Here is a 23,930-nt window from a genome sequence, read left to right as displayed (position 1 = left end):
AGGACTCCTTGAGCCCAGGAGTTTGAGGCCAGACTGGGCAATATAGCAAGGCCCTGTCTCTTAAAAAAGAAGAAGATTGAGCATGGCTGGACAGGCGCAGAAGTGTGATTTTAGGTTGGGTGGTCAGGGAAGGTTTCCTTATGCAGATGACAGTTAAGCAGAAATCTAATTACTTAGAAGGAGACAACCATGCAAAATTTGGAGCAAAAATATATTCATCGGGGGAATAGTAAGTGTAAAAGCCTTGACTTGGAAGTAAGTTTGGCATGCGAAAGTAATGGCAAGAAACACAGTATATCTAGAGCATAGTGAGGAGGAAAAGAGTAGAACAAGATGAAATAGGTCCAGAGTACCTATAAAGGGCTGAGATGCTGAAATTTCTAAAGGCAGAGTGTTTTTGAGACTAAAGTTACTCACTAAAGAACATTTTTAAAACTCCCACATTTGAAAAGATGATATACACAAATCCTTTCTAGTTTCTATGACACTATTAATCCTTTATTCTGGCCATCTCAGTATATGAACGAGTTCTTGCTGAGTTCAATATTTTGGAAGCTAATCTAACCCTTTCATGAATTATTTTAAATCTTTATATTTCCTGAAAAATTACTTTTCAGCCTTCTAAATATTAAAATATCTTATTGACATTGCTTCACTGAAAACCAGCCTTTGACTTATTTCTTTTAAAGAGTCAAGCAAAGTATTGTATTCCTGAGCAAAATCACACTCTCCAAGCAGACTCTTATTCTCCTAACTTACCAAAAAGGTGAGTACAATTTTATATATCTAAATGTTGACTAATTGTGTCTGGGAGATGAATCTCATGCTTATACATCATTGTGATGCTAGGAAGAGGCCTATTTGGGGTATGGTGTCATTATTACGCTTTCTTTTTTAGTACCATAAAAGCAGCAAAAATGATGAACCAACAAAGCACAAAAATGGAAAACACAGAATCTTCTTCCTTTGACTTTAGGACTTCTGAAATAAGTGCAAAGGAAGAGCTAGTTTTTTACCCTGCTAAATCAAGCACTTCTTTTGACTTTCTGGAGCTAAATTACGGTTTTGACAAAAATGCTGATACAACCATGAAACGGCAGACGAAGGCATTTCCAATAGTTGGGGAACCTCTTCAGAAGCATCAAAGTTTGGATTTGGGCTCTCTTTTGTTTGAGGCATGTTCTAATTCTAAACCTGTAAATGCAGCAGGAAGATATTTTGATTCAAAGGTGCCAATAACACGGACCAAATCAACTCCTTTTGAATTGATACAGCAGAGAGAAACCAAGGAGGTGGACAGCAAGGAAAACTTTCCTTATTTGGAATCTCAACCACATGATTCTTGTTTTGTAGAGATGCAGTCTCAAAAAGTAATGCATGTTTCTTCAGCAGAACTGAATTATTCACTGCTGTATGACTCTAAACACCAAATATGTAATGCCCCTAATGTAAAGCACCATGACTCTAGTGCTCTTGATGTATGTTCTTACATACCTTTAGTGGAAGATCCTTATTTTTCATCATGGCCTCCAAGTGGTACCGGTTCTAAGATGTCTCTTGATTTACCTGAGAAGCAAGATGGAACTGTTTTTCCTTCTTCTTTGTTGCCAACATCCTCTACATCCCTATCCTCTTATTACAATTCGCATGATTCTTTATCACTGAATTCTCCAACCAATATTTCCCCACTATTGAACCAAGAGTCTGCTGTACTAGGTAAGTTATTTTTTAAAGTTTGCATAGAATTTTAGGTTTCACTTTGTTTCTATAGAATATTTGGTTTCTTCTCATCTTCCCTCTTCTCTGCTTCTTCTCTTTCTTTTTTTTTTGAGACGGAGTCTCGCTCTGTCACCAGGCTGCAGTGCAGTGGTGCGATCTTGGCTCACTGCAACCTCTGCCTCCTGGGTTCAAGCAATTCTCCTGTCTCAGCCTCTCGAGTAGCTGGGATTACAGGCGCGCACCACCATGCCCAGCTAATTTTTGTATTTTTAGTAGAGATGGGTTTTCACCATGTTGGCCAGGATGGTCTCAATCTCTTGACTTCGTGACCCCCCTGCCTTGGCCTCCAACATGCTGAGATTGCAGGCATGAGCCACTATGCCTGGCCTACTTCCTTCTCTTTCTTCTTCCTGCTACTCCTCAAATAAATACATCCCATGAGTGTTTTAATGCTGTAATAAGTTGAAAATAGCAACATCAAACATATAATATTCCATGAAACAGGCAGCAATGGAGGCAGTCAAGATCTGGTACAGGATCTGTACCAGCAGGAGTGCTTCTAAAGAAGGCACGCCTCATTCCTAGAAATGTATATCAATGGCCCACAATATACTGTTTTTTAAAAATATTTTTTGAAACAGAATCTCACTACGTTGCTCATGCTGGAGTGCAGTGGTGTGTGAACATTGCTCATTGCAGCCTTGATGTCCTGGGCTCAACTGATCCTCCCACCTCAGCTTCCCAAGCAGCTGGGACCACAGGGACACGCCACTATGCCCGACAAATTTTTTTTTTTTTTTTAGAAATGGTGTCTTGCTATGTTGCCCAGACTAGTCTCAAAAATCTGGCCTCAAGCAATCCTCCCACCTTGGCCTCCCAAAGTGCTGGGATTACAGGTGCAAGTCACCACACCTAGCTTCAGAATTTACTCAACATATAGAAGCAGCTTCCAAAAGAAGAGCAGAAAAAAATGCGATCAATAGCACCCAGAATTTTTGTTGCACAATTATGTGGCTAAAATGAGTTGAACATATCGCTAAAAGTTGAATTCTCTTCCTGTGGGAGTTGGAAGGGGAGAACCTGATTTCTTGCTCTTTTGTAGTAATTTAGTAGATGAGAATACATGTTTATATTTTGTGTAAAAATTTTATCTTATGTATACCTTTACTTTCATGTTTTATCTTTTATAATTTTGTATTTTTGCATATAATGCATATTGTTCTGTTTTACTGATTAGTTTGAAAATAGAAATGAGCATCCTGTTAGAGATGATGACAATAATTTGATGTAGAAGATGATGAGGGAAAGTAAAGAACAAGTTTAACTCCCTTAGGTATATCATCAAATAATTTATAAAGCACATTCTACATAGACAGGAGGTGGAGAAAACTTTTGCTCTATAACATTATTTATTGTAGAGTTTCTTCATAAATAGTTGCGTAAGATCATTTGTAGCTTTGCTGCAAAAATATCTGGATCTAAGAAGTTCCTTCTGTGATTAGATTATTTTCTACATTTTTTAACCATTTAAATGTATTTTCTTTTCTTAGATACTCAAAATACCTTAGACTTCTCTAAGCATCTGCATCATTAAAAAACAGAGCGAGACTCCATCTCAAAAAAAATAAATAAATAAAAAACAAACCCTGGCCGGGCGCGGTGGCTCAAGCCTGTAATCCCAGCACTTTGGGAGGCCGAGACGGGTGGATCACAAGGTCAGGAGATCGAGACCATCCTGGCTAACACGGTGAAACCCCGTCTCTACTAAAAAAATACAAAAAAATTAGCCGGGCGAGGTGGCGGGCGCCTGTAGTCCCAGCTACTCGGGAGGCTGAGGCAGGAGAATGGCGTGAACCCGGGAGGCGGAGCTTGCAGTGAGCTGAGATCTGGCCACAGCACTCCAGCCTGGGCGGCAGAGCGAGACTCCGTCTCAAAAAAAAAACAAAACAAAACAAAAAAACAAACAAAAAAAAAAACCCCTTATTTTCAACGGATTGTAACAATAGTGTCAAGTGCCATCTGGTGGCAGTTTCTTATAATAGCATTTAAAATATTTAATAACTGGAATGTTTGCATAGAAATACAGAAGACTATCCTATACTATTGTTTTGTAAAATGGAAAAATACCTATATTTTTGGATTTTGTGTAGAATGAAGAGATACTAAAATCTTTATGATTTTACCTGATGTATAACTGAAGCTTTTACATGTCAAAGCACTTTATAATGCTTTATTATATAGTCTATATAAAACAAAAGGAGTTATGCGAAAGATAATTCAAAGCTTCCAAAATTAATGTAATATTTTATGTTAACTGATACACCATGACTCAATCAAAATACTTTTGAGCTTTTATTTATTTATTATTATTTTTTGAGACGGAGTCTCCTGCTGTCGCCCAGGCTGGAACGCAGTGGTGCGATCTCATCTCATTGCAAGCTCCGCCTCCCAGGTTCTCACTATTCTCCTGCCTCAGCCTCCCAAGTAGCTGGGACTACAGGCGCCTGCCATCGCGCCCACCACCACGTCCGGCTAATATTTTGTATTTTTAGTAGAGACGGGGTTTCACCGTGTTAGCCAGGATGGTCTCCATCTCCTGACCTTGTGATCTGCCCGCCTTGACCTTCCAAAGTGCTGGGATTACAGGCCTGAATCACCACACCCAGCCCTGCTTTTGAGCTTTTAAAACAAACAATAAATGTTAAAGAATAAGCAAAAACCTCCTGGGTTTGTATCTTAAGATAATTCATTTTGCTTTTTCCTCGAATGAACAAGTGCCAACTTTACTGATAATGGTGCTTCAATAGAATTTAAATATAAATTATGGTAAATTTATATTTAATATTAGAATATAAGAATTTCCTTTGGATTGTTCTAATTAACAATTGTTACAATATTTCTGACATTTTGCATAGCAACTGCTCCAAGGATAGATGATGAAATCCCCCCTCCACTTCCTGTACGGACACCTGAATCATTTATTGTGGTTGAGGAAGCTGGTGAGTACAGTTTAGTAAGTACAAAATAAAGTGTGGGTTGGGCATGGTGGCTCATGCCTTTAATTCCAGCACTTTGGGAGGCTGATGTGGGAGCCTTGAGTTGGAGGAGTTCATTGAGGCCAGGAGTTCAAGACTAGCCTGTGCAACATGGTGAGACCTCATCTCTAAAAAAAAAAATTTTTTTTTAATTTAGTAGAGCAATGGCAGCATGCATGTGTAGTCCCAACTACTTGGATGGTGGAGGCGAGAGGGTCACTTGAGCCCAGGAGTTGGGGGCTGCAGTAAGCCGTGATTGTGCCACTGCACTCCAGTCTGGGTGACAGAGCAAGACTCTGTCTCAAAAAATAAAATGAAGTGTGAATTAACTAGATTACTTCTCAGGTCCTTTCAATGTTTTATGTACTATTTGCTGAACAACATTTGATTTCTAAAAGAATACTACCCCTAAGAACTGAAACATATTCACTTTCTTCCAGGAGAATTCTCACCAAATGTTTCCAAATCCTTATCCTCAGCTGTGAAGGTAAAAATTGGAACATCACTGGAATGGGGTGGAACATCTGAACCAAAGAAATTTGATGACTCTGTGAGACTTGGACCAAGCAAGGTCAGTAATTTTTTAATGACTCTACTCATCTAGATTCAATAGACTACAGTTCTACTCCTTGTATTTTTAACACCCATCATTCAATAAATCCCAAGCACATACTAAATATAAAACAATGTGCTAGAGGATGTTGGGATAAAAAAGATGTATAAGACACAATTCTTGCCTTTAAGAAGCTTCTTGTCTAGTGGTAGAGATATAGGACGTGTATAAATCTTTATTTTTGCCTATATTTATTATAACAAAGCAAATACGATCAATGTCATATGAAAGATAAAGAATTTCAAGTGTGGGAGATGCCTCCAGGTTGGAAGTCATCAAGGAAGATTTAGTGAAAGAGGAAACATTTGAACTGATTCTTGAAGGATAGTTAAGGCAAAAATAAATGTTTCATACTTAAGTAGGAAGCTTGTTCACTGTAGTCATCTGGTAGGCTGTATCATGTTAGCTGTGATAATATGTTATAGAGAATGACAGGTGTGCATATTACTTAAGATAAACCTTTTGGAATAGTGTGGTTGATGGTAAAGTCAGAGATGGTGGGGGGGTTGTGGATTAAATAGAAAATAATTCTTGAAAGTAGACGTGTCCTGCTTCTGGAGGAAAAATAGAAGTGCATCTAAAAATGTCATGCATTTCTATATATTCTGTGAACCAATGATCTAAAGATTTGAGACACTGGAAAAATAATTAAACATTTTAAAGTACCTACAATTGCAATGCTGATAGGCAAATATTCTCTGCCTTTTAAATTATAATTCCAATGTACTAGTAATTATTATTGTCATTAATAATAGGCACATATATTTATCTTAACAACTCCCAGAGGAAAGAACAATAATTCTTTCCAATGTTATGAAGTAACTTCAATTTCAATTTTCAGGGAAATGTTTTAGGTGGAACGGAAATAAGTCAGAAGGGGATCAATTTAGGACTAATTGCCATGGGATATAAAAATCATTGTAAGAGTGAAGGATGCCATTTCCTAATTCAGCACACTTACAAATTACGAAAAATAGGGTCTACATTTCATAATTATTTCTGCAGCTATCTTAAACATAATTTCAAAAATGCCATTTTTTGCTTTGAGTTTGTATAATTCGCATATATATTCTTCTTTCACTTTTCCTTTCTGTTTTTATTTTAGAGTGTAAAACTCCGAAGTCCTAAATCAGGTAAAAATTTCTCTTGGCTTTAGATGACATTTAGCCCCAAGATTGGAAGAATAGTTCGTTAAGTTTAGAGTAATTCACCTCAGGAAGTTACTTGGTTCCCATAATAGCTTCCAGTATTTATTGATTTATTTCTGGTTTTCCCAGACTAGAAATTTTGTTAAGAGCAAGGTGAAGACAGGATTTTAGAATTCTGTTCCTTAATATATAACCATTTAAAAATTATTTCAGAGAGAATCTTTTAAAACTTTGCAACTTTTCCATTATATAGATTTTCCCACTGTTAACACTGTGATTCAAAAAATTATTTTTGGCCACTTAGTTCTTTAATTTGCTGTTGCCTTTCCAGTACTTTCCTGAGCTTTGCTGGTTTTATGCATTGAAGAACAAAAACTAACATTTATTGGGCACTTCCAGGTACTCTGTTTACATTATCACAGGTGGTAGTTGCCCTTAACATATTTATTCATATTGTCATGTTATTCAAATACATATACAGATAATATAAGGGTTAAAAAACATGGGCTTTGCCAGGAGTTTGAGGCTGCAGTGAACTATAATGGCACCACTGCACCTGGCCTGTATGACAGAGCAAGATGCTGTCTCTAAAATACATGACAACAGGCCAGGAGCAGTGGCTCACGCCTGTAATCCCAGCACTTTGGGAGGCTGAGGCTGGCGGATCACGTGGTCAGGAGATTGAGACCATCCTGGCCAACATGGTGAAACCCTATCTCTACTAAAAATACAAAAATTAGCTGGGCGTGGTGGCACACGCCTGTAATCCCAGCTACTCGGGAGGCTGAGGCAAGAGAATCGCTTGAACCTGGGAGGCGGAAGTTGCACTGAGCCGAGATCATGCCACTGCACCCCAGCCTGGGTGACAGAGCGAGACTCCATCTCGAAAACAAAACAAAACAAAACAAAACAAAACATGACAACAAAAACATGGGCTTTAAAGTCAGATAGGCTTTAAGTCAAATCCCCAGTCTATGAAGAATTATCAACATGCATAAAGTTGGTTAAATTATATACTTTCACCATCTATTTTTCTCATTTATAAAAGGAGAATAATAGAATCCCTTAGATAATTTTTATGAGGATTAAATACGATAATGTCATAAAGCTTTTAGCCCAGTACTTGTCAAATAAGTCCTCATTAAATATTATCCATTATAATTTTTATTAATCATTAAATGAGCATTTTACTAAGCAAATTCTGTGTACCTTACATGGTGTTAGAATAGGCATGATGTATAAGAGTACTACTTAATGCTTATATTCAAATTCAGTAGATAAAATTAATACTCATATGGAACCACTAAGTGATAATCTGTGTGGTACCCACTGTAATCACCAGCAGTCTGGAAAAACAGGATGGCATTACTGGAGTGGTTAGGAAAGGCTTTGCTGAGTGGAAGAAAGAACTTTAAATAATTTGTATAGACAGAAAGAAAAAAGGAGGGAATTCCAGCAGCAGGGATCAGCCTAACAATGACTCAAAGGTAGAAATGAGCATGATGTGTATGGAGAAATGGTGAGTAGGTTATTTTTTATTGCACTAGATATTCTAGTTTGTGAAATATAGAAAATAAATTTGGGTAAATAAGATGTGAGGCAAGATTCTGAAGGACTTAAAAAAACCAGTCAGATGAAATACCCAGAATAGACAGATCCATAAAGACAGAAGCAGATCAGTGATTGCCAGGGGCTGGGAGAAAGAGGAAAATAGGGAGTGACGGCTTTATGGGTGCAGAGTTTCCTTCTAGGGTGATGAAAAATATTCTGGAACTAAATAGTGGTGATGGTTGTACAATACTGTGAATATGCTAAATGTCACTAATGGCAAATCTTATGTGTATTTTACCACATACACCCAAAGTTAGGCAGAGGAATTTAGATTTAATGCAGTAACAAATAGGCATTATGGGTTCTTTGTCAGGGGAATATTAAGATGAAAAGAAAATTTAGGGAAATATTTACTAGAATACTGTTAACGAACAACTTTAGTTTTCAAAATATTCCCTAACAGCAAACTGGAAGATGATGAACTACTTCAGAATAGTTATTAAGTATTAAATGCCTACTGTATGCCAGTTATTTTATTAGGTGCTAGAAATAAGTACTACACTTGTGTGTATTACCCAGCATGTAAGAAATAAGACAATTTATTGATAAGACAAATTCTAAGGACTAAACAAACCCAATGACCAATGACATGTGAACCTCTTGTACTTTACTGCATTTTCATTTTCAAAAGGAATTAATATAATAATACTCAGCACCATACAATGAGATGCTTATGTCAGTAGAATACCATCTGTATCTTTAGAAATTTACATCATGGGAAAATATGTCCATTATTGAAGATCTTCATCATGGAAAATTTCAAACACATTTAAAACCTACCATGATAGCATTATCACACCAATAAAATTAATAATAATTCCTTAATAGTAACTAATATCCAGACTGTTCAGTTTTCAATTGTCTCAAAAATGTCTTTTTACAGTCGGTTTATTCAAATATGGATTCAAACAAAATCTAAACATTGCATTTGGTTTACATGTTTGTCTTCTTAAATCTGTCTTCTGAAATCTGTAAGTTCTCCCTTCTTTTTTTGTATTTTCTTTTTAAATATATAACAGTTCTCCTTTCTATACTTTTCACACCATTTATTTGTTGAAAAGAGTGGGTCATTTTTCTTAAAAGACTGCTTAACATTCTAGATTTGGCTAATTGTATCATGATGGTTTTATTTAACATGTTCCTCTATCCCAAATATTTCATGCAAAATGGTTGTTAGATCTAGAAGCTTGATTATATGTGGTTTCAGTGTCTTTGGGAGAATACTTCTGAAGTGAGCTATACATTTTTGATGAATCATAGGCTCACTGGCTAACGAGGCAGAAAAACAAAGTTCTTGAGGCTCCAGTCATTTTTCAGATAATATTTTATTTGGTGATTTTTGGTTAAGATTGATGGATTAAAAAATTATACAAAGAGAAAAGGGTGTTGACTTATGACTTCTAATTGATAGATTTCTCTGGTTTGTTGTATACTTTCTTATCACAGAACTACATCAAGATCGTTCTTCTCCCCCACCTCCTCTCCCGGAAAGAACTCTAGAGTCCTTCTTTCTTGCCGATGAAGATTGTAAGTTGTAGTACTTTCTCTCAAAAAAATCATAAAAATGAAAATGTTAAAAGATTAACAATAAAGTAGGACCTAAATGGAAAGGTACAAAAATGATTACACAAAAGAAAACATTTTAAAAGCCCATAATATAATATATAGTCAAAATAATGCCTAAAAAAGCCAGGCTAACAATTTACTATATGTAACATGAAGGCTTAAGAAGGTATGCAATGAAACATGTTTTTCTCCTTTTTTTTTTAAAGGTATGCATGCCCAATCTATAGAAACATATTCTACTAGCTGTCCTGACACCATGGAAAATTCAACATCTTCAAAACAGACACTGAAGACTCCTGGAAAAAGTTTCACACGGAGTAAGGTAAAGAGGATAAGAGTTTTGGGAAACATGCCAGATGCTTTCTCTTACTGCAAGTTTCCCCCCTCCCCAGCATTGAGATGGAAAATTAGATTAAATATCTGTACTAAAACTAATTGTTGATATTATAACAATCAAAATAGAAGGAAACCAAAAAGAAGAAAAAATACAACTTAAAGATTCATTTTTCAGAGGGAGAGGACCAGAAAAAATACCTATTAGGTACTATGCTTATTACCTGGGTGACAAAATTATCTGTACAGCAAACCCTTGTGACACACAGTTTACCTATATAACAAACTGGCACACGTACCCGTGAACCTAAAATAAAAATTAAAAAATAAAAATAAAAATAAATGAAGAAAAAGAATCCACTTCTCTCTAAGGTTGATTTATAAATGTAAAAGATGCCCAATGAAACTACCAACTTGTTTATTTCTGGAACTATATAAACTGATTTCAAAGTTCATATGGGAGTAGGGGGAAGCAAGAATAGTCAGAAACCTGCAAATAAATAATAAATAAAAATAGTTTAGATAAATGTCTTTCCAAAATAATTTTTAAAAATAAAAATAAATAAAAAGAAAAGCAATAAACGAGTCACCTTAGCAGATATTCAAATATTGTAAGTCCCAGCCTTTGGGAGGCCAAGGCGGGCGGATCACTTGAGCTCAGGATTCAAGACCAGCCTGGGCAACATGGCAAAACCCCGTCTCTACCAAAAATACAAAAAATTAGCTGGGCATGGTGGTATGTGCCTGTGGTCCCAGCTACTCAGGAGGCTGAGGTGGGAGAATTGGTTGAGCCTGGAAGGTGGAGGCTGCAGAGACTGCGTCACTGCACTCCAGCCTGGGTGACAGAGTGAGATGTCATCTCAAAAATATAAATGTAAAAATAAAATGGCATGATATTAGTGTATAAAAAGAAACATATACCAGCAGAGTAAAAGGCAAAGTTCTGAAATATATCCAAATATATGTAGAAATTTAGTATATAATGAAGGTGGTATCTCAAAATCAGGGGATAAAGATGGATGGTTTAATAACTGTTGTTGGATCAAATAGATAACCACCTGAAAAAAAGCAGGGTCTATTCCTTATATCTATACCAGGATAAATTCTAAATGGCAAAAAGATGAAAATATTAAAAAAAAACAAAAACAAAAACCTCAATCCATAGAAGACCTAAAAAAAATTTGGAAAGAGTCTTTTATAACCTGGGAATGTGAATGACCTTTATAACTATGACTCAAAATCCAGAGGCCATAAGAAAAGAGATAGATAAATTCAACTAAATAAAAGAGAAAATTTATGCATGGCAAAACAATCACCTTAAAAATCTAAAGACAAAGAACAAATTGGAGGAAAAAAAATCTGCAACTGGCACCACAGCCGAAGGGGTTATTACTCTAATATACAAAGAACTGTTAGAAATTCATGGAAAATAACCCCCAAATAAAAATAGGCAAAAATATGGGATCAGATGGTTTGAAGAAAATAAATGAGCATGGTATGCCCTTTAAACATTTGATATGTTCAATCTCATTCATAATGAAAAAATTACAAATTAAAACCACAGTGACATATGGCTTTTCATCTATCAGAATGGTAAATTCCAAAAGTTTGATTACATTCTGTTAGGGAGACTATGGGGAAATAAGCACACTCAAGGTTGTTGGTGAGAATGTCAAGTGGTACAACTTCCTTTTACAATTTTTTTTTAAAAATTAGAGATGGGGTCTCCCTATGTTGCCGTCTTCTGGACTCAAGCAATCCTCCTGCCTTGGCCTCCCAAAATGCTGGGATTACAGGTGTGAGCCACTGTACCCAGCCTGGTACAACTTCTATGAAGGGCAATTTAGCAATATCAAAATTACAAATGCATGTATCCTTTACTCAACAATTTCACTAGAAGTGAAATGTATCCTACAAATATGCTTGCATATACATGAAATAACATGTATACCAAGTATTCATTGCAGCATTATCTGTAAGAGCAGATGACTGGAAACAACATAATTAATAGTGTTAATTGTTAGGGGAACTGATTAAATAAATCATAAATCATGTTATATCCATACAAATGGAATACTGTGCACCTAAAAAAGAATTAGGACTTTCTCAATATATTTATATATAATTTATTAACTTTTACTTAAAAAGAGGAATATGATACATATGTGTATTTACTTATAGTAACTCTGGAAGGATACTAACTACAGAGGATGAAAAACTAATAGTGGTTATCTACAGGAGGAACATTAGAAACTGAGTAGATTGAAGACAAGGATGGCAGCATTTTTACTAGGATTTCCTGACTTGTAAATAAATCATCTATTTTTTTAAAAATAACTAAAAATGTTACAAATTAAGAATTTATTAAATATCTATTGCAAGGAAGAGCACATTTCTGTTAGGTGTTAGGAAAATAGAAAAGTCATAAAGGATAACTATTTGCCCTTGAAAATAGTATAGTTAATCTGCTGGAACAGAACACCTTTGAGAAACATGAAAATTATCAGGAAGAATAAAATGCCATGAAGCAGATTAAAAACATACATGCTGAAGAAATGTGGAGTAAAGAAGAAATTTCGGTAGGTTCCTTGAAGAGATAAATTAGAGACTCCACCATAAAAGTGGGGGAAGGAAGTATGGCTAACAGTATGGAAGGGGGCCTTAGTAAATTGAATATAGAATATGACTGGCAAAAATTCTTGGCTAGAATGGAAATGGCTGTGTATCATGGATATATTCAGAAGCCATTGTAGGTTCTGAAATGGCCCTAATAAAGGAGAGAAGTGGGAATTTCATCCCCTCTACCCCTCTGAGTCCCTTCCCTTCCCTTCTCCCTTCCCTTCCCTTCCTCTCTCTCTCTCTTTCTCTCTTTCTGTTTTAGACAGGGTCTTGCTCTGTTGCCCACACTAGAGTACAGTGGCATAAATATGGCTGACTGCAGCCTTGACCTCCTGGGCTCAAGTGATCCTCCCGCATCAGCCTTATGAGTGGCTGGGAACACAGGTCTGCACCACCATGCCTGGCTTTTTAAAATTTTTGGTAGAGATGGGGGTCTCACCATGTTGCCCAGTCTGGTCTTGAACCTCCTGGCCTCAAGGGAACCTCCCACCTGAGCCTCCCAAAGTGCTAGAATTACAGGCATGAGCCACCTTGCCAGCACCCCACTGCTCCCTGTCAATATTCTGATAGCAAAATTAAAAAAATAATTTACTGGCTGGGCGCGGTGGCTCACGCCTGTAAACCCTGCACTTTGGAAGGCCAAGACAGGTGGATCACGAGACCAGCTTGGCCAATATGGTGAACCCCCATCTCTACTAAAAATACTAAAAATTAGCCAGGCATGGTGGCACGCGCCTATAGTCCCAGCTACTCAGGAGGCTGAGGCAGGAGAATCGCTTGAACCCGGGAGGCGGAGGTTGCAGTGAGTTGAGATCACACCACTGCACTCCAGCCTGGGTGACAGAGCAAGACTCCATCTCAAAAACAACAACAAAAATTTATTAATCTTTCATAAAAGACATGTTTTCACTCTGTCGCCCAGGCTGGAACGCAGTGGTGGTATCAGAGCTCACTGTAACCTTGAACTCCTGGGATCAAGCGGACCTCCTGCCTCAGCCTCCCCAGTAGCTGTTACCACATTCGGCTAATTTTTTTTTTTTTTACTTTTTGTAGAGATACGGGGTCTCACTATGTTGCCCAAGATGGTCCTGAACTCCTGAGCTCAAACAATCCTCCTGCCTTGGCCTCCCAAAGCACCAGGATTACAGGTGTGAGCCACTGCGCTCAGCCTCTGATAATATTATTTCCAAACACATAGTGTGATATTTGCATGGGTGATAAAAATAGCAAGATAAAATCAAGTAGAGGTTGTGCACTGAATTAAAAATGGCAAGATGGAAAAACAACTTTGTATATTTTCATGGCTATTTTTAAGGAAATTAATTCTTTTCACTTAAGTCTTTCTACTTGATTAAAGTATTTCAAATTTCACAGGAAAAAAACTAACATTTTCCTTTTCTTTACTTTTGTAGAGTTTGAAAATTTTGCGAAACATGAAAAAGAGTAAGTTGGTACTTATGTTTAAAAATATCATTTTCTCAATATTGTAATTTTTCTTTATATAACCAACCAATATTGTGAAAAGATTAACAAAATTATTCCTAAACAGAGCCTCCCTAAGGTCCTATGAATCAGAACAATCACCCATAGGCCTCTTTTTTCTTTTGTTTGTTTGTTTGTTTTTGCTAGGCTTCACGATGCTAATATTGGGCAGGGAGTAGGTGATGAGAAGTCTTCTGTTTAATACATAAGAATAATAATTAGTACAATGGCATTTTAAAAAAATTTAAATATATTTTTAAATTTATTTTTAATAGTAGAGACGGGGTTTCACCATATTGCCCAGCTTGGTCTTGAACTCCTGGGCTCAAGTGATCCTCCTGCCTTGGCCTCCCAAAGTGCTGGGATTACAGGTGTAAGCCACCGCACCTGGCCAATGTTTGGTGCTTTCTACCCATCCTGAGATGCTGTCATACAATTGGGTTACTTAAAATTTCCAGCAGTCTAACCTCAGATGTATTTTCTTTGAAAATAGTCACAGCAAACCATATTGTGAAACAAATATGTTGACTTCATGAAATAAGCAAAACATTGACACATTTCCATTTTTACCAAGTATTATTAGCAATAAAAGTCTGTTGCTTACTATTTTTGCTATATTGTAATGAAAATAAAATCCATTGAGTCCTGAAACTGTGGAAAATTATCTTAGAAATCTTATTTACAAATAGAAAATATAAAAACCATGGTGATGGCCGGGTGTGGTGGCTCACACCTGCAATCCTAGCACTTTGGGAGGCCAAGGCAGGTGGATCACGAGGTCAGGAGTTCAAGACCAGCCTGGCCAACATAGTGAAACCCCGTCTCTATTAAAAAATACAAAAATTAGCCAGGTATAGTGGCGTGTGCCTGTAGTCCCAGCTACTCGGGAGGCTGAGGCAGGAGAATTGCTTGAACCTGGGAGGCGGAGGTTGTGGTGAGCCAAGATTGTGCCACTGCACTCCAGCCTGGGCAACAGAGCAAGACTCTGTCTCAAAAAAAAAAAAGAACCACGGTGATATACTTAAATTTTTTTTGATCCATTTGGTTAATCGGTGACAGACCAGTTATTTGACATTATACTGGTATTATAGGGAGAGACAAAAAGCACTGAGAAAATCTGATTTCAGGTATAGTCTAAGAAAGAAAGTTTCCTTTTGGGTTTTCTTTTTTTTTTTTTTTTGAGACGGAGTCTCGCTCTGTCGCCCAGGCTGGAGTGCAGTGGCCAGATCTCAGCTCACTGCAAGCTCCGCCTCCCGAGTTTACGCCATTCTCCTGCCTCAGCCTCCCGAGGAGCTGGGACTACAGGCGCCCGCCACCTCGCCCGGCTAGTTTTTTGTATTTTTTAGTAGAGACGCGGTTTCTCGGTGTTAGCCAGGATGGTCTCGATCTCCTGACCTTGTGATCCACCCGTCTCGGCCTCCCAAAGTGCTGGGATTACAGGCTTGAGCCACCGCGCCCGGCCTTGGGTTTTCATTCTATCTCCCTACCCAAAAGCTCCAGGTTCTTGAGCTAGTTTGATATCATTGCCGTCATAGCTGATCTCTGACATGAACTCATGATGGCTGAAGTATAGTTGGAAAATGTACCTTTTCTCCTAAAGAGAGTCAAAAGAGAATTTAAACATTTCAAATGGAAATTATGGTAGGAAACAGGGTAAATAAAATAGCCAAGTGCAAAGAAATGAGTGACTTAAATGGTCAACCAAAGATTAGTTTGATCAGCCTAACTCAGAAAATAGTTTTCTTTCTCTAGCTCTAACTCTGCCTAGAATATCAAACAAGAAACAGAAACTTCAGGTAGATTTAGGTTGGCACAGCTTTGAAGATATGGTGGAACTTTCAGAGATTGAGTCTTATTCCTTTTATTTTTTTAATTTAAAAACCAAGTTCATGTTTTTCTTGCCCCAATAATTATACTATTTATTTATTTATTTATTACATTTTTAAAATTATACTTTAAGTTCTAGGGTACATGTGCACAACGTAGCAGGTTTGTTACATATATATACATGTGCCATGTTGGTGTGCTGCACCCATTAACTCATCATTTACATTTAGGTATATCTCCTAATGCTATCCCTCCCCCTACCCCCTCCCCACAATACGACCCAGTGTGTGATGCTCCCCTTCTTGTGTCCAAGTGATCTCATTGTTCAGTTCCCACCTATGAGTGAAAACACATGGTATTTGGTTTTCTGTTCTTGCAATAGTTTGCTGAGAATGATGGTTTCCAGCTGCATCCATGTCCCTACAAAGGACATGAACTGATCCTTTTTTATGGCTGCATAGTATTCCATGGTGTATATGTGCCGCATTTTCTTAATCCAGTCTGTCACTGATGGGCATTTGGGTTGATTCCAAGTCTTTGCTATTGTGAAGAGTGCCACAATAAACATACGTGTGCATGTGTCTTTATAGCAGCATGACTTATAATCCTTTGGGTATATCCCCAGTAATGGGATGGCTGGGTCAAATGGTATTTCTAGTTCTAGATCCTTGAGGAATTGCCACACTGTTTTCCACAATGGTTGAACTAGTTTACAGTTCCACCAACAGTGTAAAAGTGTTCCTATTTCTTCACATCCTCTCCACACCTGTTGTTTCCTGATTTTTTAATGATTGCCATTCTAACTGGTGTGAGATGGTATCTCATTGTGGTTTAGATTTGCATTTCTCTGATGGCGAGTGATGAGCATTTCTTCATGTATCTGTTGGCTGTATGAATGTCTTCTTTTGAGAAGTGTCTATTCATACCCTTTGCCCACTTTTTGAAGGGGTTGTTTTTTCTTGTAAATTTGATTGAGTTCTTTATAGGTTCTGGATATTAGCCCTTTGTCAGATGAGTAGATTGCAAAAATTTTCTCCCATTCTGTAGGTTGCCTGTTCACTCTGATGGTAGTTTCTTTTGCTGTGCAGAAGCTCTTTAGTTTAATTAGATCCCATTTGTCAATTTTGGCTTTTGTTGCCGTTGCTTTTGGTGTTTTAGACATGAAGTCCTTGCCCATGCCTATGTCCTAAATGGTATTACCTAGGTTTTCTTCCAGGGTTTTTATGGTTTTAGGTCTAACATTTAAGTCTCTAATCTATTGAGTCTTATTTCTAAGAGCTCCCAGTTAATTCTCTGGATCTAGGCTGTGCTGTATTTTTCAGTTTCCTTGATCCTCTGGTCTTTTGCCCTTAAATGAAGAACATCTGGCTCCCAAAACTGATCCTGAAGCTTTAGACTGTACTTCATGTGTCCTCAGCCCCTTCCAGATGGTTCATGATTCTGGAATTCCATGTGTTCTCCCTGTAGCCTGGATCTCCCACTGGTCCATAAAGCTGGTCCTACTTTTAATGAAATTAGGATTCTTCATCTGTTATTTTAAGCTAGAATCTAAGCCTAGTGTCATTCATTCATTCAATGAATATTTGTTGAGTGTCTACTATATTTCAGGCATTCTGTAAGGCACTTGGTATATGATGGTGAACAGAACAGATATGGGCTCTGCCTTTGTGGAACGTAAGTTTGGTGAGGGATTCCATCATTAAACAAACAACATTAAACAAAATTTGGTTGACCATATTCACAAATATGTACATAATAACACATGATAAATGCTATGAAGGAAAACAAAAGGGTAACTATGAGAGGGTAACAAAGGGAAATCCACTTTAGAATGAGGAGTCCAAGAAACCCCCCGCCTTTTTTTTTTTTCTGAGACGGAGTCTCGCTCTGTCGCCTAGGCTGGAGTGCAGTGGGGCGATCGCGGCTCACTGCAAGCTCAGTCTCCCAGGTTCATGCCATTCTCCTGCCTCAGCCTCCCAAGTAGCTGGGACTACAGGCGCCCGCCACAACGCCCGGCTAATTTTTTGTATTTTTAGGAGAGACGGGGTTTCACCGTGGTCTCGATCTCTGACCTCGTGATCCACCCGCCTCGGTCTCCCAAAGTGCTGGGATTACAGGCCTGAGCCACTGCGCCCGGCAAACTCCCCCCCCTCCCTTTTTCTGAGATGGAGTCTAGCTCTGTCACCCAGGCTGGAGTGCAATGGCGCGATCTCCACTCACTGTGACCTCCCCCTCCCAGGTTCAAGTGATTCTCCTGCCTCAGCCTCCCGAGTGCTGGGACTACAGGGGTGCACCACCATGCTCCGCTAATTTTTGTATTTTTAGTAGAGATGGGGTTTCACTGTGTTGGCCAGGATTGTCTTGATCTTCTGACCTCATGATCCACCTACCTCCACTTCCCAAAGTGCTGGGATTACAGGCATGAGCCACTGCGCCCGGCCCAAAAAACCCTTTTAAGGAAGTGAAAATTGAACCCAAAACATGAAGGAGCAGCCAGCCAGCCAAAGGGTCCAGAGAAGAGTATTTCAGATAGAGGGAACAAAATCTCTGAGGTATGAGAGTTTGGTGTATTGTAGAAACTCAAAGGGAAGCCATCTTAGTTGCAGGGTATTAAGTAACGAGGAGACAGGAGTAAGGCGAGACTGGAAAGATCAGAGAGGAGCAGTTAGATTCTTATGGGTCATGCATGGTAAGTAGTTAAGTTTATTCTAAGTGTAATGGGAAGCCATAAAAGGGTTTAGGCAGAGAAGTTACATGCTCTGTTTCCTATTTATTTTTATTTTTAAACATACTTCACAGAAAAGTATAAAACGATCATGAATGAATTATAGAGTGACAAGACTGGAAGCTGTTAACTGTGATGCTTGATGCTAACTTTTGGTGGGAAACTTTAATTGCTCAGAAATCCTTTAGTTACAAGTGACAGAAAACCTAACTTAAGCTGACTTAAGCAGAAAAGGGGAATTTACTGGCTTGTAACAATGGTCCAAATGATGTAATCAGAACCTAATCTCTCATTTCATGTCTCTCAGCTTAGTCTCACTCTGTGTTAACTCATTCATAGGCAGGTTTTTATCATGTGAGTTCAGGCTTATGATGGAAAAAAAAATAACTCTTTATTGGTTTTCAAGCCACACTGGGATGACTAGTGCCAACTGGGTCTGATTGTCTTGACTTGGTTCGTTTGCACAACCCTGAACCAATTATTGCCAGTATAGTCAATGTTCTGATTAGGCAGGATAGTGTCATACCCCAATATTTAACACTTATTACATGTGTACACTGTCCAATCAGGAATGAGGTCAGACCTATACATCTGGTGTGACCATGCCAATATACTAACTGAAAATCAGCCTTAGTTATAGGTCATTTCCTTAATCTAAAGGTACAATTAGCTCTACTGGAAGCATGGGAACTGAAAATTGGGGAGGGGTAGTTTCCTAAAGGAAAATTCAAGTCCTATTATTAGAAGTGGGAATGAAGGTTAGGCAAGCAGCATAAATATATCCATACTAGGCCAGGCGCAGTGGCTCACACCTGTATTCCCAGCACTTTGGGAGGCCGAGGCGGGCAGATTATGAGGTCAGGAGTTCAAGACCAGCCCGGCCAACATGGTGAAACCCCGTCTCTACTAAAAATACAAAAAATTTAGCCAGGTATGTTGACATGCACCCGTAGTCCCAGCTACTCGGGAGGCTGAGGCAGGAGAATTGCTTGAATCTGGGAGGCACTGGTCGCGGTATGCTGAGATTGTGCCATTGCACTCCAGCCTGGGTGACAGAGTGAGACTCTGTCTCAAAAAAAAAAAAAAAAATTCCATGATTTTTTCAATGTAACAAAATAGCAGTTTCCTCTGATATATGTGTGTGGAATCTGTGCCTCCTTTGTAAACAACCAATATTCTCCTTTGAGACAATTTTGTTTTCTTTCTAAAGGATGTATATAACTTTCAGCTCTATGCAGTATAGAGATTACTGATGCCTCCTGAACTTCCTTACCTTTACTCACTTTCTATTCATGTCTCTATCTTCAGTGCCTAGAGCAATGCTTAGCACATAGTAAGTATTTAAATATGAATAGTATTTTATACTTATACTTTATATTAACTATTTTAATATATTAAGTATAATAATTATGCTTACTATAGTAATATAGTAAGCATAAAATAAATATGTGTTTTAATTGGATCTGATTGAAATTCAGTACGTATTCCAGTGATTCATACTCAGGTACCTCCTCGAAAAGGAAGGTGTTTCTAGAATCCTAGTATGAGGTATGCATGTGCAAACACACATACGCAGTTCACACAGTGCATTCTGAAAATGTTGAAAACAACAACAAAAATGCTTACCAATATTCTTCCCATTTATATGCAATTTGTTAGAAAGTTTATACAAACCTGAAATTATCTTTTTCCGTTGCCAAGATAGAATGTGGCAAAATGTGGACAAAGTTTTTAAGGGACTGTTTTCAAAACTGCAGAAACTGATACATGAATATATCAATGAAAATATATGACCTATAAGTAACTAAAACAGCAAAACAAAGCAGCATAACAATGCTTTTGGGAGATTATTGGCCTAAATAATAATCATTATTATCATGTTTTTTTGAGACAGGGTCTTGCTCTGTCACCCAGTCTGGAGTGCAGTGGTGCAATCTGGGCTCACTGCATCCCTCTGCCTGCCAGGTTGGATCAATTCTTGTTTCTCAGCCTCCCAAGTGGCTGGGATTACAGATGTGCAACACCACGCCTGGCTAATTTTTTCTGTATTTTTAGTAGGGTTTCATCATGTTGGCCTGGCTGGTCTTGAACTCCTGGCCTCAAGTTATCTGCCTGCCTCAGCCTCCCAAAGTACTGGAATTACAGGCGTGAGTCACCGTGCCTGGTTATGGGCCTAAATTAGAAAAAAATCAGGCTGGAAAGTGGAATAAAAAAAGAGATTCCAGCGTAGAGGATTATATAATAAAAATAAGACTTGTCATGGATGAATTATTGTGGAGAACAAATGATGTAAAAATGTACTAAGAGTGGTCAGAGGAAAAAGTTATATGAAGTCCAAAGCCAAAATGTGAATTTCACAAAAAAAAAAAACAATGCTGATTCATGATATATTGGATCTTATTTCTTTGGCAATTTTCTTTAGTGTTGGGCTTTACTATACAATCTGTTTGCAAAGAAAAGAAACCTTTTAAGAAAATACCAAAAATACAAATGAGAATATTATAGTGTCAACCCATTTGTAAGCACCTACATTTTGTTAACATTCGACAGTGATATGTTTATTTGGGATTATTAATTACTCTTAACAATTATATGTGATCTGATCAACAGTCATCTGAGTCTGTCTTTAGTCTTTCCCTTATATTTTTTCTTTTAATTCTAGGTATCTGTAATTCTTGCCCACCAAACAAGCCTACAGAATCTGTTCAGTCAAATAACTCCAGCTCATTTCTGAATTTTGGTATGTGTGTCATTTTACTGAAGAGTTAAACAAATTACCTAAATTACTCATTTACAGTATAACAGATACAACTTTAAATATGATTTTAGGTTGCACGTATAGGTCCTTATGTTTATATTCTTTTCCATGCAATTTATCTTTTTATTTTTAACCTTAACTACCTCTTAACATCTCACATAGAACTAAATTATCTAGTATATGTGGAAAATAAAGCTAGGTAACCAAATGATTGTGTTGGCATGTAGTAAATAAATATGACTATCCAAATGAAGAAATTGAGATGCTGTGATATTCTGGTTCATATCTAAAGCAAATTTATGAAAAACATACAAGTATGATAAAAAGAACAGCAGTTGCCACTATTTAGTCTTATATAACTAATTCAATAGTAGGAAATGAAGCACAATTCTGACAGTTTTAAGGTTTGCTTACTCAATTGCTCCTAAGTTAAGCTATAAACTTAAAATGATAATTTTATATTATTCTAAGCATTCTATTATTCTATGTGATACATATTTATGATACTATGTAAAGTAGTATCAGGTATAATTTTTTGTAAGAAGAATAGCAATTAGTAGTAGGCTATTACTACTAAACATTATTATTAATCAACCCCCTGAAAGATTGTGAGGCCTCCAGGAGTCCCTGAATCATACTTTGAGAACTGTCGCTTAATGGTATTGTCCTTACTTACACAATCAAAATTAGGTTGCTGCCACATCCAGACTGTAGGTGGCAAGAAAAGAGGAAAAAGTGGAGGTGTGGCCTCCTCTTCTTACTCTTCTGGTCTACAAAGGCACTGGCCCGGAAATGGCCAGATCATATCAGCTCATATTCCCTTGAAGAGAACTTAGACATGTGCTATAATTAAACTGCAAAAGAGACTGGGAAATGTAATATTGCTGGGCAGACAGAAAAAATTGCCTACATACAATTCTATTTGAGAAAGAAGCAAAGAGGATATTGGTGGATGGGGAGCAATATCTGCCATGCCTAAGTTAGAGTCCCTGTGTCATCTTCACAAAATGTTTAACTAAAATTTCTGGATCTGTCTTTTTTGCCATAAAATTTTGTTTGGATTTCATTAACTCTAAGGTTTAAAAAGTTATAATTTAGGCTGGGAGGGGTGATTCACACCTGTAATCCCAGCACTTTGGGAGGGCGAGGCGGGTGGATCATGAGGACAGGAGATCAAGACTATCTTGGCCAACATGGTGAAACCCTGTCTCTACTAAAAATACAAAAATTAGCAGGGCATGGTAGTGCATGCCTGTAATCCCAGCTACTCGGGAGGCAGAGGCAGGAGAATTGCTTGAACCAGGGAGTCGGAGGTTGCAGTGAGCTGAGATCGCGCCATTGCACTCCATGCTGGCAACAGAACGAGACTCCATCTCAAAAAAAAAAAAAAGTTATAATTTAAAAAATAAGTTATGACTTATACGAAATCACTTAGCTAAAACATTCACATAGAATATTGTAAAAACTACAAAAAAAGCAAGCCAGGCATGGTGGTTCGTGCCTATAATCCCAGCACTTTGGGAGGTTGAGGTGCGAGGGTCCCTTGAGCCCAGGAGTTGAAGACCAGTCTGGGTAACACAGTGAGACCATCTCATTAAAAAAAAAAAAAAGGAAAAAAGGAAAAGAAAAAGCTCCCTACTTTGCCCAGAACATAAATGTTCTCTGCTTCCTTCTTTACTCTAAATCAGTGATACAACTTGAGTAACTCTAGGCCTACCTAGCTTAACAACAGTCTATATAATCTAATATGAGGATAAAATATTAGAGAGCTGCCTCCATGTTGCTTCCTCTCAAATATGCCTAGATTTGAACATTTTACCTACTTAAAAAGCAGCACTTTCATGCCTGTAATTCTAGCACTTTGAGAGGCTGAGGAGGGAGGATTGCTTGGGGCCAGAAGTTTGAGACCAGTCTAAGCAACACAGTGAGACTCTGTCTCTACAATTTTTTTTTTTTTAAACTAGCCAGGCATGCTGGCATGTGTCTGTAGTCCCAGCTACTCAGGAGGCTGAGGTGGGAGGGTCACTTGAGCCCTGAAGGTTGAGGCTGCAGTGAGCCATGATCACGCCACTGCACTCTAGCCTGGGCGACAGTGCAAGACCCTGTCTTGGAAAAAAAAAACTAAAAAAATCAGCACTTACTTTTTTAAGGCAATATCAATTTAAGTGCATGTTACTCAAAAAAGTACTTACATCGGAATGAAAAAAATTTGTGATTCAGGTTTATTTTCCCTGAATTGGCCCACATGCAAAAAAAGGTACCTCGAAACTGTTTTAAACTACTGAGAATTGACCAGAGAAAGAGATTGAATATAGGTATTCCTAAAATTTTAGGTACTCAGTACTAATATATATCTATATCTCTATTCCTAGTCCACTTGGGTTATAATCAAGTGATCTGTACTGACAGGATGATTCTGACTATTGTGTGTGAAACAATTTAACCAAAAGTATTCCTTCCATCTTCTTTCTTACCACTGGGAAGAGTAAAATGT

At 37.8% G+C, this 23,930-nt stretch overlaps 1 protein-coding gene across 6 annotated transcripts in view; it reads left to right on the top strand.

The window, feature by feature from the left end:
* PTPN22 (protein tyrosine phosphatase non-receptor type 22) overlaps positions 1-23,930 on the top strand; it is a 63,837-nt gene that overhangs the window by 36,661 nt on the left and 3,246 nt on the right. The window contains exons 12-20 of one of the 6 annotated variants that reach the window (XM_030935116.1): positions 690-766; positions 977-1,716; positions 4,635-4,718; positions 5,195-5,325; positions 6,473-6,500; positions 9,573-9,653; positions 9,899-10,014; positions 14,057-14,087; positions 21,341-21,418. In XM_030935116.1, the coding sequence (XP_030790976.1) occupies positions 690-766; positions 977-1,716; positions 4,635-4,718; positions 5,195-5,325; positions 6,473-6,500; positions 9,573-9,653; positions 9,899-10,014; positions 14,057-14,087; positions 21,341-21,418 (1,366 nt within the window). Of the gene's footprint in view, positions 1-689; positions 767-898; positions 1,717-4,634; positions 4,719-5,194; positions 5,326-6,472; positions 6,501-9,572; positions 9,654-9,898; positions 10,015-14,056; positions 14,088-21,340; positions 21,419-23,930 lie in introns of all 6 variants that reach the window. The other 5 variants (XM_030935115.1, XM_010371978.2, XM_030935118.1 and 2 more) reach the window with 5 other exon arrangements.

Source organism: Rhinopithecus roxellana, chromosome 8, assembly GCF_007565055.1.
Source record: "Rhinopithecus roxellana isolate Shanxi Qingling chromosome 8, ASM756505v1, whole genome shotgun sequence".
NCBI classification, from domain to species: Eukaryota; Metazoa; Chordata; class Mammalia; order Primates; family Cercopithecidae; genus Rhinopithecus; species Rhinopithecus roxellana.
The sequence above is the reverse complement of the archived record's forward strand: the minus strand, read 5'-3'. Positions and strand labels throughout refer to the sequence as shown.